The sequence below is a fragment of the Patagioenas fasciata genome, chromosome 10 (genome assembly GCF_037038585.1).
Source record: "Patagioenas fasciata isolate bPatFas1 chromosome 10, bPatFas1.hap1, whole genome shotgun sequence".
Classification (NCBI taxonomy): Eukaryota; Metazoa; Chordata; class Aves; order Columbiformes; family Columbidae; genus Patagioenas; species Patagioenas fasciata.
In genome coordinates, this window is record NC_092529.1 from 15,797,966 (window position 1) to 15,816,737 (window position 18,772).

At 41.5% G+C, this 18,772-nt stretch overlaps 1 protein-coding gene and 1 long non-coding RNA gene across 4 annotated transcripts in view; one reads left to right on the forward strand and one right to left on the reverse strand.

The window, feature by feature from the left end:
- The window catches only part of PDZRN3 (PDZ domain containing ring finger 3), a 142,240-nt gene extending 135,583 nt beyond the window's left edge, over positions 1-6,657 (forward strand). For both annotated transcript variants that reach the window (XM_065845665.2, XM_065845666.2), the window contains 5 exons: positions 81-179; positions 1,072-1,134; positions 1,994-2,095; positions 3,170-3,286; positions 4,220-6,657. In XM_065845665.2, the coding sequence (XP_065701737.1) occupies positions 81-179; positions 1,072-1,134; positions 1,994-2,095; positions 3,170-3,286; positions 4,220-5,770 (1,932 nt within the window). In that variant the 3' untranslated portion in view covers positions 5,771-6,657. The remainder of the gene's footprint in view (positions 1-80; positions 180-1,071; positions 1,135-1,993; positions 2,096-3,169; positions 3,287-4,219) is intronic.
- Positions 1-18,772, reverse strand: part of LOC136105815 (uncharacterized) — a 203,187-nt gene that overhangs the window by 132,472 nt on the left and 51,943 nt on the right. The window lies entirely within an intron of this gene.

The window sequence follows — 18,772 nt, forward strand, 5'->3', positions numbered from 1 at the left end:
AAAATTGCTTCCATCAGTCACCAGTGTCTCACTGACAATGTATTTTCCTTTTTCTCTCTCTCTTTTTTTTTTTAATTCAGGAAGTAGACTTACATAGAGTGAACAGCCAGGACAAGCTTGGCCTTACTGTGTGTTACAGAACAGATGATGAAGATGACATGGGTATTTATGTGAGTGAGGTAAGATCAAGCTGACTTCAATAAGATACAATTTGTCTTTTAAACTGCAGTGTTGGGCATTTAAGACATTTGTCTTTTGTTTGTACCACGTTCGAAAAACAGCCAGAATGCAGTAATTGGAAGAAATCTAATTATTTTTCTTTTTCTCCAGACTGACTGAAATCCTGCATCCACTCAAATCAAATATCATTATATTAGCATTTTGTGTTCATTTTTCCCCAGTACAGTCTCAGTGTTCAATTTCAGATAACATTTTCAAAGTATTTTGAATGTATTCTCTCTTTAATTTTTGTTCTCAATTATTCCAGAAACAATGTAAATTAAAAAAAATAAAAAATAATAAAAACAACACACCACCCCGCACACATTTTTATTTGCGAAGATTTGGGGCCCACGTGTCTCTCTTTGCCCCCTTTCATGAAATAAGTAGCATTTTATGCATAATCTTTTTATCATACAGATCCATTTCAAATTAGTAGCAGCAATTTGGGGAAAGCAACTCATAACTAAATCTAGAAGTCTTCCATTAAAATCCATCACTTAGGACATAATCCTTTCTGTTCTGTATGCAAAAACTGGTTCTCATCAGAGCACTGTGTTGTAGAGCAAAATGTTAAATTATGAAGTAACTCGATATCATGCAAAAATGATAGATCTACATTCTCTGAAGAGACCTCTCAGGAAGAATTGTTTTGGTTTTGACTTGATCATTTTAATTTGCATTTCACTTTGTCTAACATAAGCAAGGGCTGAACAGATACAACAGATATAGCAGCAAAGACAGACACACTGCCTTATAGTATCAGTCATATTACCAATACTAAGTTTAAAATGGGGAGTAAGTACTGAGCTCCAAAATCTCCAAAGCACTCACAGTTCTCTTATTTTGTAGATTGATCCCAACAGTATTGCTGCAAAAGACGGCCGACTCCGAGAAGGGGATCGCATTATTCAGGTACATGTGTATGTGGCTGAAAGTCTGCTAACATACTATAACCTGCTACAGTGCCTTTATTTCAGTATAATTTTTACAAATCATTCCCTTCAGACTGCTATTCCAGTGCTTCCTTTTAACTTTTTGAGGCTATTTTCCTTTCCTCTGCCATATCTCCCTCAGGTCTTGTTAGTCCTGGCCAGATAAAGCCCTGTGTTGGCCCTACTCTGTAGAGTAAGAGTTTTGTCAGCAGATGTCATCTGTTTACAGCACATATCCTGATACACCTTTAAGTCCTCCTTCTACCACAGAAACCCTCTGTTTTGGCCCAACTAATAATTCCTCTTTGCCGAATCTCTGCAGACAGCCCTGTTTATTCCCAGGGACATCAGTACTTGTTCAGCAGGCTGAACACCCAGTGCCGTGTGCCAGAATGAGTCCTTTCCCAAGTGCAACAACCCTGCACTATAGCTGCTTTGTCACAAGTGGTTTGTCTTCTGCACAGGCACTAACACAAGGGAAGGTTCACTTTCCATTCTGTCTCTGGAAGCAGCATCCACAGCCTCATCTGTCCCACATAAGGACGTTTCTTTCCATCCCCCACTACTGATGTTATGATTCTGTTCCTGCCCAATTCTGTCCTTGTAACAAGGCTCCGCACATCACGCACAGAGGTGTGAGCAGCTTCCCATGTCCATACCAACACTCTTGCCCAACACTTAAACACTTATCTGAAGAGCATGGCTGTAGGTGAACATGGACTGTGCCTGGCCCAAGCTGCACTGGCATCTACCCAGCCACGCTGTTCTGTAGAGCTCATCTCAGCAGCATTTGAGAATTCCTGTGAAAGGATTTCATTGTGTTGCCCTTTTCTTTAAAGATCAATGGCATAGAGGTACAGAACCGAGAAGAAGCTGTGGCACTTCTCACCAGTGAAGAGAGCAAGAATATCTCCCTACTTGTTGCAAGACCAGAAATTCAGGTACTGTAGCAACAACAATAACCAGAGAAAAAAAACACACCAACAAAACACCAAACAACAAACAGCCTCTTCTGAGTCTTAAGTAAGAGTTACTGTTTTGTAGAAAGCAGTTATAAGTTACCTAAATCTACCCAGTCTACCTAAAACCATATTATACTGTTTGACTGGACATACGTATGGTATAAAATAATGGAATTCAGCAGTCACAGTACTTATATTTTTTTTTTGTATTAAGGTTCAATTTATAAGATGTTACATGTGCTGCAATGCTATTATAAACACCAGTGCAAGGTCTTATGGGTGATTTCAAGCCATAGCTTTGAAGAACATACTGATCTCTAATTCCTATAACTATTGATTACTCATTCATTAAAACACCTATTATTTAGCCCTTTATACACTATCTCTTATTGTAGTTAAATACTGTCAAGAAGCATCCTCAGCTGTAATAAAAGGTTGAACCAGATCCCTTTGTAGAGCAGGGATTAGCACAACAAAGATGTTGAACAAACAGCCATGAGCACTATTGTTTGATCTGTCTCTGCTCCTCCTGCTGTGAGAGCAACTCTTGCCAGTGCACCTGCAGACCGGGGGTCAGGCTCACTGTCTGTCCTGTCAGCCCAGATGCATCTGATCTTTCCCTTGGGGATAATAGAGACAAGTAAAAAAGTCTCACAGAGCCCCAGGCAGCATTTGTACATCTTGCCCTTGACACTGCCTCACGACTAGTGTGTTAAGGCTTGGGCTCTGGAATATTTTTATACAGCACAAACCAAAACAGCCACAACTTTTTGAAGTATTTCCATGGATGAAAAGGATGGTTTTCTTTCATATATGAAGAGCCACTGAAGATAAAACCATGCTGCTGGAGATGGAGGAAGCTGTGGGGGGAGGTAGGATAGTCAATACTTGCACTTAGCACAAGTTGTGTGCTCCTTCCCAGGACGCAGCAGTGTCACAGAAAGGGATCTCTTAAGATTTCCCAATCACTTTCCAAAAAGAAGAAACATAATTTATGTCAGTCTTCATTCTTTTGACAACATTTGCTTTGATTTTCCCTGCCTTTTCACATAGCTGGATGAAGGATGGATGGATGATGACAGAAATGATTTTCTGGATGACTTGCACATGGACATGTTAGAGGAACAGCACCACCAGGCAATGCAATTTACTGCCAGCATGCTTCAGCAGGTACTGCCCCTCTGTTGTGCACTGATGTCAAAACTTCACATTGCACTCAATATTCCAATATTGAGCTTGACTCAATACATTTAGTGTCTCGAATGACAATCAAAGCAAAAGGACTTTCTCTAAAATCAAGATATTATGTGACTGAGAACTTTATCTCCAGTACCAAAATGTTTTAAAACGTTAGTTTGTTTTTTTTTTTTACTTTACCCCTTAGGATAACATGATCACAGTTGTTAGAATCCACTTTTCTGGCTGTAGCCATTGAGAGAAGTACAAGCTTGTTACGGCAGACAGAGGAGGCAGAGAGCTAACTTGTAAAATGTCCTGTTTGATAAGCACGCACATAGTGAAAACAGCCTGCCTCCCAAAACCTTAAAAACCAGATGGAGAACTTGAGCAAATGACTGAAATAAGGTCTATATATGGGGAGAAAAGCAAAGGAAAAGTTTTTACACAGCAAAGTTTATGCAGGGCCATAGATTTGGAGCTGGACTCTTGTTCTGCCATGATTAATGTAATCATACAAGTTCATGAACAGTTTTTCAGTTTTCATCTAGAGTTCTTGCTGAAGTTTTCTAAAACTCTACATCATCTGTGGGATTCACGTTTTCAGAAGGCACATATTCTCACTTTGGCACCACAGTAGAACTGGAAACTTTTGTGCACCTAAGTGGGAGAAGAAACATTTGGAAAATGTGACTTCTGCCATTGTTGCTACATAAATGAAAAGCAGATCTCACATTCTTCTGAAAAGTAAATCCACAGCAGGCTGTTTTCAGTCACCCTTTCTATGAGTTCTTAATAATACTCTTTCTGTACAAGTAAAAGATACAGGAAGTGTAAAAGTGTCAGATTAAGAAAACTATTTTAAAAACTACCCTGAAACATTTAATGTCCTTGCAATAATTTCTGTCTTTCCATTTTTGCTGTTAGAAAAAGCATGAGGAGGATGGAGGTACCACAGATACAGCCACTATTTTATCTAACCAGCACGAGAAGGACAGTGGCGTGGGGCGCACAGACGACAGCACCCGGAACGATGAGAGCTCCGAGCAGGAAAACAACGCGGATGATCACACCACCTCCTCCAACACTTTAGGGAGTGAGAAGAAGCTGACATACAGTCATGACACCCTGGGAAGTGGCGATATGCAGTTCAGCAATGAATCATTTATCTCGGCCGACTGCACAGATGTCGACTTCCTTGGCATCCCCGTAGACGAATGTGAGCGATTCCGGGAACTGCTGGAACTGAAGTGCCAGGTGAAATCTGCCAACCCTTACAGTCTGTATTATCATAACAGCACTCTGGATATGAGCAAAAGCGACCAAGAAAGTGTTGACAGAGAGCTGGAGATGCTGAATGAGGAGCTGCGCCATATCGAGCTAGAGTGCCTGAATATTGTGAGAGCTCATAAAATGCAGCAGCTGAAAGATCAGTACCGGGAGCCTTGGATGCTGCATAACAGTGGGTTCCGCAACTATAACACGAGCATCGATGTTCGCAGGCACGAGCTCTCAGACATTACGGAACTCCCCGAGAAGTCTGACAAGGACAGCTCGAGCGCATACAACACAGGCGAGAGCTGCCGCAGCACGCCGCTCACGCTGGAGATGTCCCCTGACAATTCGCTGCGCAGAACTGCAGAAGGCATTAACTGTCAGGGTAACGAGGGGGCAGCAGCATATAGCGTCTCCCAAAATAATTTATTTGCTAGCTCAGAAAGTCATGAATCCAGCACTAGTAAATCCCATGCCTCTGCTAAAGATCCCGACCTTGGCAAGCAGCTGGAAAGCAAGGAGAGAAAAGCCAGTGATGGAAGCAAAAGCCCTACTCATGGTCAAAAGCCTTCTGGCTCTTACGTCTCCCCATACCATCACTCTCCGTATAAACATGCTCATATTCCTGCCCACGCACAGCACTATCAGAGCTACATGCAGCTGATCCAACAGAAATCAGCAGTGGAATATGCACAGAGCCAGATGAGTCTGGTGAGTATGTGCAAAGACTTTAATTCAAGCCAGAGCGAACCAAGGATGGAGTGGAAAGTCAAGGTCAGAAGCGACGGGACCCGCTACATCACAAAGAGGCCAGTCAGGGACAGGCTGCTGAGAGAACGTGCCATAAAGATTAAGGAGGAGCGCAGTGGTATGACGACGGATGATGATGCCATAAGTGAAATGAAGATGGGCCGTTACTGGAGCAAGGAAGAGCGGAAGCAGCATTTGGTGAAAGCGAAGGAGCAGAGGAGGAGGCGCGAGTTCATGATGCAGAGCAGGTTAGATTGCTTAAAGGAACAGCAGGGTGCAGAAGAAAAGAAAGAGATGAATATCATTGAACTGAGCCACAAAAAAATGATGAAGAAGAGAAATAAAAAAATATTTGACAATTGGATGACAATCCAAGAACTGCTAACCCATGGAACAAAGTCACCAGATGGCACACGGGTGTACAATTCCTTCCTGTCAGTAACTACTGTATAATCGCCATTGCTAAATTATGTACATAAAACACTACCATTGGGGTAGAAATAATGCCTCGTTCAATGTGGCAAGATTTTTGTATATAAGATACAGTCATCGAGTTTATAGTTCAAATACTGAACTCCACAACTGGGGGTGCCAGGATCTCCATCACAAAGCGGAGAGGAGACTTGCCCATCTCCTTCAAAGACAATATTAGCAGTGCTTTTTGGAATACTGATTGTACTTTTTTACTTGTTACCTTTTAGATGAAGTGTTTAAATATCAGAAATGTATTAACCATACTTACACAGGTAATTTGCTTTAACTATATTCATATTAAAAGGTACCCATGCTTTTCTTTACCTAAAAAAAAAAAAAAAAAAAAAAAGGAAAAAACCCACAAGAGCAACTGCACATATGTATTTTTCGTGAAACCATATTTTGTGATATTATTTTGCTGTTGTTCACTTCTACACAGAGTGCTGTTTATCAATATTTAGCTCAAGGTTTAAACTCAGAATTAGAGTCATTCTCTTGCGATATTCAACATTTATCAAACAGCAGTTTTTAGAGTTATGCTCAACATTTAAACATTTTTCTTTCTAAGGTTTCTGAAGAAAGTATATAGGTTTCATCTGAAAAGCCTGAAGCAAAGTACATTATACTGCAGCTTTAAAGGATTTTAAAGCATGTTTGCAAATGTTGCAACCTATTGAAAAAATGTGCATGTACAGCTAACTTGTTTATATAAGACAGTTTGTGGAATTTGAAAAACCCATGGTAGTAACTGTTTGCTTTATAGATTTGAATGTATTGAACTATAAAAGCAGTTTCATGAAGTCATCATTAGCTACAAACGTTAACGAGTAAAATGAAATAAAATAAATTATTGTTTTATATTCAAACTTCTGGTTTCAGCACGTAGAGTACTGTTTCCTCGAGCGTAGCTCCTGTGCTGCAGGAATGCCTGGACAGCCCAAGGGAGCCAAACCAAACAGGAAAATCTGCATTAAGACTTCACTGGGAATTTGGATTGAGGTTTTCTTGGGGGAAGGAGAGATGGAGGGAAGACGCAAGAGAGCAGTACAAGGAATATCAAGACTAGAATCAAGCAATGTAGTATCTTCAACTCATAAGGCATTTAGGATGACCTGTGAGAAAGAAATAGGACTTATGTTCTCCTGGTTTGCTTTGTTTGGTGGTTTCTTAGTAGGATATAAAACTCACCTACAAACTTCAGTGAGGGTTTGCATTAAAAACAGCCAATACATACATTAAAGCACATATAAATTAAAGCGAACAAATATATAAATTACAAGAGATGTTGAAAAAGACAAAGTAATTGTCAAACATTAATCACACTCCTTTTCTTGTTTTCTATTTCTAATTAAGAATTCAGGTATTAATTGGAATATTCTGCTGGATTGAAGCAAACAGACTCATTATGAACAGCTCCCAGGTTCTGCATCCCCTCCCCCATTTCCGCTTGCTCCCATAGAAAACTTGCTCCCAAACCCTTCTAACTTTTCATTCTGGATTTTCTATCATAACTATACTGAGCAAAAATTATAACCTTAATAACAGAAGAGTTGGAAGGGGAAAGATTAATTAACAGCTTCTTGGTGCCTTATGTTGTCTATTATCAAGAAGCAGACAACAGAGTTGTTCAGGAGTTTTTCCAGTCCCCTTGGGGATTAGCACTGAATGTACATCTACCATAATCCACAGTAAACTCTTTTACATACCCAAAAATGCATCTTTGGCCCATGTAAATTGTCACTGCCCCTTGAAATCTGGACACGCCAGTCAATAAGCCTCTGTAAATTGATCTTGAAACATTATTGTCCTTTGGGATAAAGCACTAGTCTGACTGCAGTCTAGAAAGATTTTCCTTTGGCTTTGTTAGAGCCAGGATTTCAACTGACACACTACCAGCCGTTATCATCAGGAGTGGTACAGTAAGAAAAAAATCTATTATTTTCACAACGGACTGCGTTCAACATAAAACACTTGCTACGTCTATCTCAAATCTGCTCAACTGCAAGATCCTGTTCTGTTCATCCCAACTACAGGCATGAGAGCCGTAGCAGAACATCAGACGTTGAGATGCACAGGCAGAGCTATGATTAGTGTGAAATCACAATCCTTAAACCGGGCACGAGGAGATACTTAAACCATCTTAAGTCCACCTGGACATACTAGAGTAGGATTTGAAATGCTCTAATGTGGAAGAATTATCACCAAGATGTTCTTCATAAAAAAGAGGCTCCTTTGGAATAACTTCACAGGTAATGCTAAGCAGTATCCATGTATGTAACAGCAGAAACATATTTGGGAATTCAAGCATGATGTGTAGAAATGACACCAAGACATCAACAGCATAAAACATTAAGATGTTGAAGTAAATTTTTTGGCCAATCATTATTCTCACACCTTTGAGTTTTTCCTCTCCAAACATTTGTTACTTGGGTCATTTAAAATCACATCTCTCCTTAGTATTATGATTTATTAACAAACATCTGTTCACAGAATTTATCAGCCTGGAAATCAACGCAAAACCTTTGCAAACTGCAGATTTTCCTTATCCCTCTCAGTTAGCTACCTTATCGCACACCCCTTTTCATTGCCTTATCAAAGTACTTAATGAAATGTTGAAAAGGGAGATTTTGGTTCTTTTCATTGCTTGTAAAGAAGCATTGGAAATTATCATAATGTTAGTCCAAACCTGACCTCATTACAGTGCAATGAATCAGACTAGAAAGCAGTCTTTGATGCCTAAGAGGAAATATTTAATCTAACAGATTTTTCTAAAAAATGCATTGTAGTCCATACCTCAGTGCTTAAAGGCTGAACAACTGAAAGTGCTCTAGTTGCCCACAGGATATCTCATGCAAGAAATCATACCAGCAGAGATAACATCTCCTGTCCTGTGTCAGGCTTTACCCAAAATCCAGTGCTTTCCTCCAACTTCTCAGGGCCGTGCAGAGGAGCAGAGCCTGGGCACAGGGTCCTTTCCCACAGCAAAGTGCTGACTCAGCTTCAGCCCCAGTTACTCGGCTCCTGCAGGGATCAGCACTGGGCAGCTTGCTCCTGCCATTGGGAGGGCTCCTGCCAAGTGTTTTCTGAAGTTCATTTAAACCTGGAATGAGCTAAAGGAAGCATTGCTCATCTGAAAATATAAATCTTAATTTCCATCCTCCTCCTTTTCCCTTCCCTCCTCAGCCACTCCACTGAACGTAATCTCAATCGTGGGTGATAACGGAGCCCAGAACAGTTCGTACGCAGGGAGAGATCCTAAATACAGAGGGGGAACAGGCAATTTTCCCAGCAGCCAAAGGTTTGAGCAGAGCCCCTGTGTGCAGCTCCCCAGGGGCTCGTCCCTCCTGCCCCACGTCCCGTCTCTGCTTTTGCCACAGCAGCAGCACAACACAGGTACAGACCAGCACCTCGGTCCCTGTCCTCTGGGGCGGGGCAAACCAGAGGTGTTAATGGGATGCCCTGGATACAGGTTGGTGCAGAATTTGCCCTGATTCACTGCAATAAAAATAGGCTCTGTGTCAAACTGGGGTCAGTTTCCCTAAATTGCAGAACGTCTCTCAGACCTAAGATCTATAAAAATGTAAAATAGTTGTTTGCAAATAGGGTTTAAATCAGCGTGGAATCACCCAGTTTAGATGTGCATTGAAATGGGAAAGCCCTGAACCAAACCTAACAGCATTTTTTTGTAAATTAAAAGAAGAGAACTTGCACATTAGGGATGGCAAATAAAATGAGGTAAGACTACATATTGCCTAGGGACTACTGGTTGGAGAACTAATTAGGATTATAAACTGAAAGTATGTAAATTAACCAAATATAATTATCTCCTAGTGGCCTTTGGAAATAGGTTACAGGATACTTGTTAGCAAAATTGCTCAAATGCCTGGAAGTCATTCAAAGCAAGCCATAAGCAATTTAAACTCCTCTTTTTGCTTTATTTTCAATTGTTTTCAAAGCAGTTACTCTATTAAGGATTTATTGGAACATAAACTAATTAGAGAGAAAACCCAAAAAAAACAAAAGGTAGAAGGTGTCACAGCAGATGCTGCACCCTCCCATTCTGACAGCCCTGCTTTTATTAAACGTAAATTTTTAATATGACAAGACAGCAAAGACTCTGTGGTTTCATCCCAGCAGTTTCACTTCTCCATCAGAACAGCTTCTGTGAGCTTCCAGCCTGAGTTAATCTGGAAGAGTGGCTTCCTTGCACAAGTACCGATCCACAGCTCTACCGGCTTTCTGAAGATGTGTTCACTGTTCAAATGCAAACATGCAGAATTAATGCGCCTTTTCTCCAAGTGTCCGTCATGACACAAAGTAGTACCAGATTCAGGGGCTTCTGCAGGGAAAGCTGCTCTCTCCCAGTTCATGTTGTCAGAAACACAAGATTGGCCACTAGAGAGACTGATGGTAATCAAGACAGTAGTATATCTTATATAAGAACAACAACAACAACAACAAAATAAAGGGGGGGGTCACATGAATCAGCTGGGCTGATTTCATACTGAAGCACGAGGGCTTTAGTATACAGGCCTGACACAAAGCCCACTTATCTGATCTAAAAGTCTCCAAGCAATCTCAAAAGATTTGAAAATAGACTGTAACTTATATATGGTTAACTACCTTAATTGTACTAGTGAAGCATATGAAGAGAAGGGCCATCACAGCTTTGCATATCATAGCAGAATTTAATTTTCTGCTGCTAACCATACCTCCCAAATACCCTCTAACGGTCACTGCTTAAAAATACATTCACCACCCTGAAGCCCTGCTAGCATCCTGCCACCCACCCCAAGCTGTACCCTCCCTCTAAAAGCACTGGGAGATCTGTGGGAGCTCATATTGCAAAACAAATAATGCAACAGTGTCTGTTGCAGGACTGATCATAAACCCACTAATGGCCAAGCTGACAATTTGGCATGTACCACTCAGAAGGGTTCTTGTGTCAACTCCTCCTCTCGGGTGCTACACCTTCTTTCTGGAATCCTAAAATGGCCCAAACACTGGAAACGTAGTCATTTCTGTAGTATAAAGAGATGCAATCACCTGCTCTGAAAAGTACGTCGAAAATGCAAAACCAAAATTAATTAAAAGCTACTGGATTCAATCTGCCAGTTTTGAATATTGGAAATTAAAGCTTTGTCCAAGGTCCTAAATTAGTACATCAAAATCATGAATCTGAGAGCATAATTGCAACGCTCTTCACTGATCCAGTCCAAAATGGGTACAAAGTTATATTGGTTTCCTACGAAAAACTGTGTTGTCTTCTGAGACACAAAATTATTTAGAGGAGACTTAACCAAAGGAATTATTAATGAAAATGTTGACCTGGCAACAATGCTCCAATTAGTGTTTTCACTTACAAAAATATAATGCCGATATTATTTAAAAAAAAAAAAAAAATCATTGTAGCTCCACTGGAGTTAAAACCCAAGTAAAAATCAGAGCTGATATTCTTTTTCCTTCCACGCAAACACAAAGTAATTTCTAAAAGATAACTGAATTTCTCCGGTACCTTCCTCAAGCACCTTTATGCAAACATGAAAAATCAAGCAAGCCCAAACAGCCCATACCTATTTCTCCCAGCAGATGATGTTGGCCTTAATTCATGCTCTTCTCACACCCTACCTCCCATTTCTCCAATTTCTGGGAAAAAATGAGTCAGTTAAGTCAGAAAGGGACCAGAAAGAATAATCCCTACAGTTTCCAGTTGGGTCTGGGCCCAGCTATGATGAGGGATCAATTACATAAGCAGGAAATTACATACGTAATGCACACACACAAAAAAGCCAGATCTGGCTCTGCTTGTATGTTTTGATTTTGTGTTTAGTTCTTAAGGATCAAAAAAGGACCTAGTCCACCTCACATATGATAAGTACATAATATTTCATGGAAAATTATAAATCATCTCTGCTGGAACTAGAAAAATCCCCAAAGGACTGGAAATATCTTTGTTTCCATGGCATAAAAGATTGAAGAGCTTGCTCTGAAACCCAGGTAGGATATTCTGTTATAAAATACAAGCCTAAAGCGCAGCACTTGTCCAGAAACAAGGGGTCAAAATCAAAATGCTGACACATCCTAAAATGCAAAAGTGCAAACGGGCACGATAGCTGGGGTGGCTGGGTCACAGGCCGCTCAGGCTGGCCAGGAGAGAACACTGGTCTGTCCTTTCGAATAAGTTTGCCAGGGAGGAACTTTAAAGGTAATTTCTTTGACAATCCATCCTTTTTATGTTAAGCAACTGCAGGACCGTGCTACAGGGAGCCCCATTAACTGAGAATAAGAACTTCTCTGTAAAAGTGAACTTTTGGTGACCTTCTCTCAAAGAAAACACTTTATCATATTGGAGTGTGGGCCTCCCAGGTGTCACAGCAAGGCTCGGACCGGGTGGGATTCTATTGTCCCTATTACAAGAACTAGCTTTGATTTTCGATAATCCATCCCTCAGCTTAGCTGGGCTTTGTTGGCTTAAAATGCCATAAACAAAGACTACCAAAATGGCAAATCCAGCTATAATTGTTTAACATAATAAATCAAAAGGACTGCAAGTTGAAAGCACCCAAATGTTTGACAAATTTCTGCTTAGGTCTAGTTTAACGTAAGCATCCAACATTAGTCCTTAGGGCTTGAGGTAGCAGCCAAAATAAAAGCAGTAAGATCACACCCAAATGATTTCCACAAGAAACAGGACTCAGTTTGGCCGTAAGGTGCAGCAAGTGCAAATGCCAAAAGTAACAAAAAACAAAGCTAGTTTTACAAAGCTATCCCAGAGAACGCTTCTCTGCTTTGCTGCATTTGAACTCCCAAAAAAACTCCACAGGCTTCTACTCAGGGCAGAGGCAAGTGCTGCATGGTTGTTTGGTAGTGAACTTACAAGCCTTCTTCAGTATTCCCAGTCCAAAGTCCAAAACTATCTCTAGTAAGGAAAGACTAACCCTTGCTGTATACACAACCACACAGCTTTCTCCCATGACAGCATTTTTCAATGAGGCTAAAAGTCTTCCCTCATTTTTATTTTCTAGAAGTTTCTGTAGACATCTCTCTGTGCATCTGTATTACAGAATAACTGAGGCTGGAAGGGACCTCTGGAGACCATCTAACCTCATCCACCACTCAAACACGTTATCAAGGATTGCTAAACCAAATACAAGCAAACTAGGTGCCACAGAATACAGATTTAAGCCAAAGCCCAAAGGTGCGATGAAGCAGACATTAAGTGGGGGGTTAATAGTTTCAACACAGGTTCTACCTCTCTTCTCCACAAGCATTTTCTGACAGACACTACAGCATGCCCCTTCTGGTCCTTGTCCTGCAAGGCTTATCATTAAGCACTGTAAGTACCAGCTTTCCTAATGAAAACAACAGCAGGTTCTCAGGTTTTAGTAAGGTGACGTGAGTGGTCCTTGGCGTGTGGACAAGGCAGTGCCTGTATTAACAGAGTCCTTTGGGTCCCAGAGCCCTGGTAAGTGACACAGTCCCTGTCCCTGCTGGTGACCCCAAGCTCCACACACAGCTGGTTCATCAGGTCAAGGACTGGGAACAAGGCTCTAATATCACACTGCAAAACTGTGGTACCACAGCTCTAAATGTGGTCAGGCATGAGAAGAGAAGCAGTTGTGCAAGGCTTGCACTTGACACACAAGACTTGGCAGATGATTTTGTATTTATCCCCTTAAAATGTCTGCACTGGATGCAGCACACACACCATACACCCAGGGGACAGAGAAGGTTACTCACCTTCAGGTGCGCACACAACAGTATTGTTTGTTTGAATTATTCAGGCTGGGGAAGAAGTCACATTATTAAGAAAAAGTAATAACCACTACATAGCACATCTGCTTGTATTTGTGAGTCACACATGTGCCGACTCTTCTCCTTCCTCAGTCCCAGTAGAGTTTCTACATCCTTTGCTAAACATAAACAGCACCAGTCCCGCAGTGGAAGCTTTGCTTAACTTTATAGAAGGAGCAGACCTTGCTGAAAAAAAAATAGCTTCACTCATCAGCATTAATAGCTTATATATCAAACACTCATACACAAATGAGAAAGAAAACCAAAGCTAGAAGACCCCTTTACCATGTTTTACAGTAATGTAGCATCTGTCGTCTTCAAAAATAAGTCAGAATAAATGTGGCAGTTTCATTTGCCTGCATGTGGCTGTTGATGAGTACAGAGAAATATTTCCAAATCCATGTGGCTGAAGTAGTACAAGTAAGACCAGGCACAGCTGGTCTTTGTCTCCTAACATGGAGATTATGCTGTCAGTAGGTGCACACAAGCCCAAAAACGCAGTAATTCTGCTAAATATCAAGTACCTGCAAAAGGGCTTGTATATTCCCAGCATAGGTTTATACCTGAAGTTATCACCAACATCCAAGGCAATAAGGTTGCCTTAGAAATGCAGTTCAGATTTTTGTCCTCTAGATTAGCTTCAGAGTCAGGTTACCCCAGTGCTAACCCACAAACAGCAGCAATGGACCCTTTTCACTTTAACTATTCCACTAATCCCTCAAATATCTCTCACCCCTCTCTCCTGGTTATGAGCTCAGGTAACAACAATCTTTCATTCAAAACAAACAGTAACACAACTTACATTTACAAGATCAGCGACCAAGCATATCACTCATCTGAAAAAGTACCAAATTATTTTTTAAATCTGTTTGAACCAAATTAAGAATCTTCACTACGCTGCTCACAAATGGAGCCAGCACTTTCATACATAAAGTAAGGCAATACCTGATACATCAGGTAGACGTCATTTGCTTGTGGTGCTCTGATACATAAATGGTTGAGGGAACAACCTGTTCCCAGGCAGAGGTATCCTATTCTTCTCCTCTGCAGAAGCAGAAGAATTTCTCCAAAGCAATTTATGCCTGATGAAGCTACACCATGCAGTAGGGCTAAAAGGGATGGGAAATGAGCACCTGGAGTGAGAACATTGCTCTGTGAGGACATTCAAGTCTATCCCCAGCAGGGGAGCACTGCTGAAAAAAAGCACAGGTACAAAAGGCAGCACCTACAAGCATCTCACAGGGTCTGCATTTTAGCTTGAAATTCTTCCTTGTCTGAGGCCAATCTGCAGTTTCCCCTTTCTCAGGAGTGGCAGTCTGGTGGGAGGTCATACTGCAGAAGGGCAAATCTTCAGGACTGTCAGCAAGTAGTCAGATGTCGAGCGGAATTCAGTCAGAACAGGAGGTGACCAGCTAAAAAAACACTGGCATTGAATAAAGCATCTGTAGTCTTCTCATTCAGCCAACGACTGTAATGATTGCTCTGGTCATTGTCTGTTTGCTCCTCCCTACACAACCAAACTTCTTCACACACATGGCCACAAAAACACGCTTGTTTAAACATTGCCACAGAGGCTGTTACTCATATAGACCACTGGGCACATGGAAACACTGTAGCAGGTTATTCACAAGGCCACAACTATTTCTACCATTTCACTGACTTCTAAGGAATTAAGAGAGGAGCAAGGAGAAGGGCACTGCTGACACATCAGAGCCCCGTGCATAAGAGCACGCAAGCCAGGACACACAGTGAGACGTTTCATCTCTCCTCTGAGATATTTCTAGTCTCTTTCAAAGCAAATACTGTTCTTTCTTGCTACCGAAATTCAAATTCTGCAGGAACACCACTGGTAAGAACAGGAAAAGAAGGACCAGATGCCTAAGTGCAGGAGCAGGAACAGCCTTTCTCCAGCAGCGGTGCACCACACCACAGTCCTGAGGGACCAGAATGGGCCACCTCTGGTCTTGCTCTTTGTAAGGCTTTCTTATTAATGGGATGAAAAACAGGGTGAGGTTAAGATAAGGGATAGAAGAAGATGACAAACTCAGCCCCTGTCACTGAAGCTGCGAAGGACACCTGAAGGAAAGCACACGTTCAAGTGCAGATGAGCAGGACAAACAGAACATCCCTCCTGCCTCCCAGAGCAGCTGCAGCCACAGGGGCAATCGAGGAACAGCTATTGCTTCACACACACCCAAAAACCCTGACACAGGGGAATGTGCTTTGCTTGTCAAGACAAAGCCCAGACACCACGGGGACAGAACTTCACTGAGCAAGGACTTCAGTCAGATCTGTATCCCAAGCAAGGCTCCTCTCCATAGGACTACTGTACAGCCTCTCTCCACCTAAATGACATTTAACTTTTTGTACAGAATGAGCCAAACTGCAGACAGGACTGACCATAATGTATCCCTGGGGTGCCCCATTCAGGACCTAAGTTTCAAACCGCAGCCTTCCCAGGCTATTTAGTTCTCACCATCTCCCTTCAGGAAGAATGTCCTTCCTGAATCTTAAAACATTCAGAGTGAAAGCTGAAAAAAGCCACACCTCCTCACCCCATGCCTAAAGTTTCTGGTTTGAAGAACAAGCATTTTACAACAGAAGAATATTTTGCTGAAAAATGCTGTTCACTTCAGCACACGTGATACAGATACACATAAATACACTTCCACAGATACGAGCTAAGGGCATCCATTCTCACCCAGCACTGGCACAGAAAGCTAACAAGTTGCAGAAGGCAGTTCTTAGAAAATAAGGTGAAGCATTCAGCCTCTACTCTCACACCTTCCTACGGGCACCACCATCACCTACTACACCACAACAATTGCTGTTTGCTTACAGTACACATCTGACAAAGTTCAGGGAAAGGCAGTAGCAGAAGAGTTCAGTAATGAGAGTTGTTGGGCTACCAAGGTAGTGAGGCAAAAATTGCCATAAAAAAAAAAAAGGGGGGGAATTAAAAACAGAGAGAGCTTTTGACAAAGAAAAAAAAACCTCGACAATGCAACAATGTGGAACAGTTGATGCAGCCAGGTGATAATCATTACTTAGAATTACAATGTAAGTCTGAATGAACAAAAGACTGAAAAAAATACACAGCCTTGCCAGCTCAGGAAGTTCCCAAACTCTGAACTGCCAGAACCTGTAATGGCAACCCAGGCAACAGCACCGGCTTGTAGGTGCTTTTCAGAAGCACCTGCTAAATGGCACAATTAGAGAGAAACTAAGTTGGTTATACGGCCCTTGGGTTTGACCCACCACACCGCGATGACATGATGACATATGCCAATAGGACAAAAGGACCCCATAGTCGGTGAGAATCTTCAGGTACCAGTTCAGGTGACAAAGCAGTTAAGTGCACTTGCTAGAAATGGATACGGAAAATGCCTTCACTGCTGGTTCCTCTTTGTGAAGCAGGATTACTACAAGAATTTAGCAGCTTACAAAGAATAACACCTTACTTGAAATACAAATCAAACTTGTTCTGAAGCTTCTAAATGTGCTGCTTCTTTGGAAAGGAATACAATTAGATTTGTGTAAAGAGTTTTAAAAATTATGTCTTATTTTGTCTGGTAGTCATATGAAATTTTAGACACTAAAATAAATCCTAAAATGCTCTGACACAGAATGACGCTGTTTAAGGATAAGCCTGGATTATTTGCAGAAAGCTGGGAAAACTCGGCAAAAGTCAGTCTCTGCCAACAGCTGACTGCCTAGCTCTGAAGGGGGATAGATGAAAGAACACTCATACTCTTTGTACATTTAGATTCTGAAATACAGTGGGTAAGCAAAAATTTAAACTGATAGAGAGTATGAAATGGCTCTGAGTCTGTAGAAGTTAGTTCATAATTCACCAAAGATAGTGGATTTTTGATCAGGCCTATCTGAATAAGGACTCTTCCCACCATGGCAGAAAGGTTAGGGCACATCCCATCAGAGCCCTAGCAACACCACAAGAATTGGCACAGTTAAAAATCACATCAGAATTTTACCTATAATTTCTTGCTAGCAATTTCAAGCCATAGCTGAAGGAAGCCAGACATCTTCTGCCAGAAGATGAATGATTTATACCCATGAAGTCACCATCTCAGATCGTTCCTATCCTGACAAGTCTCAGCTGAGGCTTTATTTTCTCATTGGCAATCTTTAATTGATAGTTCTATTAGTTCATTGTCTTTCTACCCACTCACTTGTAAATAGGCCAAAGTATTGACAGCAAGGAGTCCACCCAATGAACTTAAAAAGGTCATGGGTAGGGCCCCACTGGTGGTACTTGAGTACTAAAGGGGGCCCCTACAGGAGAGCTGGAGAGGGACTTTTTATTAATACAAAGGCATTTAGTGATAGAACAATGGCTTTCAGCTGAAAGATGGTAGATTTAGATTAGCTATAGGGAAGAAATTCTTCCCTATGAGGGTGGTGAGGCACTGAAACAGGCTGCCCGGAGAAACTGTGGATGCCCCATCCCTGGAAGTGTTCAAGGCCAGGTTGGACAGGGCTCTGAGCAACCTGGTCTAGTGGAAGGTGGCCCTGTCCATGGCACATGGTTGGAACTAGATGATGTCTAAAAGTCCCTTCCAATCCAAACCATTCTTTGATTCTAAGCATTTTCCAGGCAGAGTTGAATATAGAGAGACTGAAAGTTTCTGTGCAAAGATTTTTCCATTGGAGAAAATCCTGCTAAATATGTGACCCAGGGAAGCTTTACTATCCCAGCCCAGAACAGGGGTGGGCACCACAGTGGCAAATCGCAAGCACAGCTTCATGTCATCTCTTCTTTAAGCCCTAATCCAGTTGCTTCTTTTGTTCACTAGATGAGCAGACTTTCTTTAGTAGGGTTTGTCCACAAGCAGCCAAACATCATTCTGCACATGGAACAGCAAACATGACTTTAGCTTAAGTTGAAGATGAGAAATGGGGGGGCATGCAGAGCAGGATAAGGAAGGTTAAAAATACCATCTACCAAGATTAGAGTTGCTGTTATGTGAATAGTGAGAAAACAAGCAATACTGCCTAATAGTTGAATCTCAATCTATGAGACTTTTTTACTTTTATGGGTCTCTGTCTGCTTCATGCACGTGTGAGCTACAAACCATAACTTTAATAGCTTCAACCAAAGAGTTATGATAATATCAGATGCTGTGGATGATGAGCAAATAACAGCAAAAATGTAATGGAAAGTATATA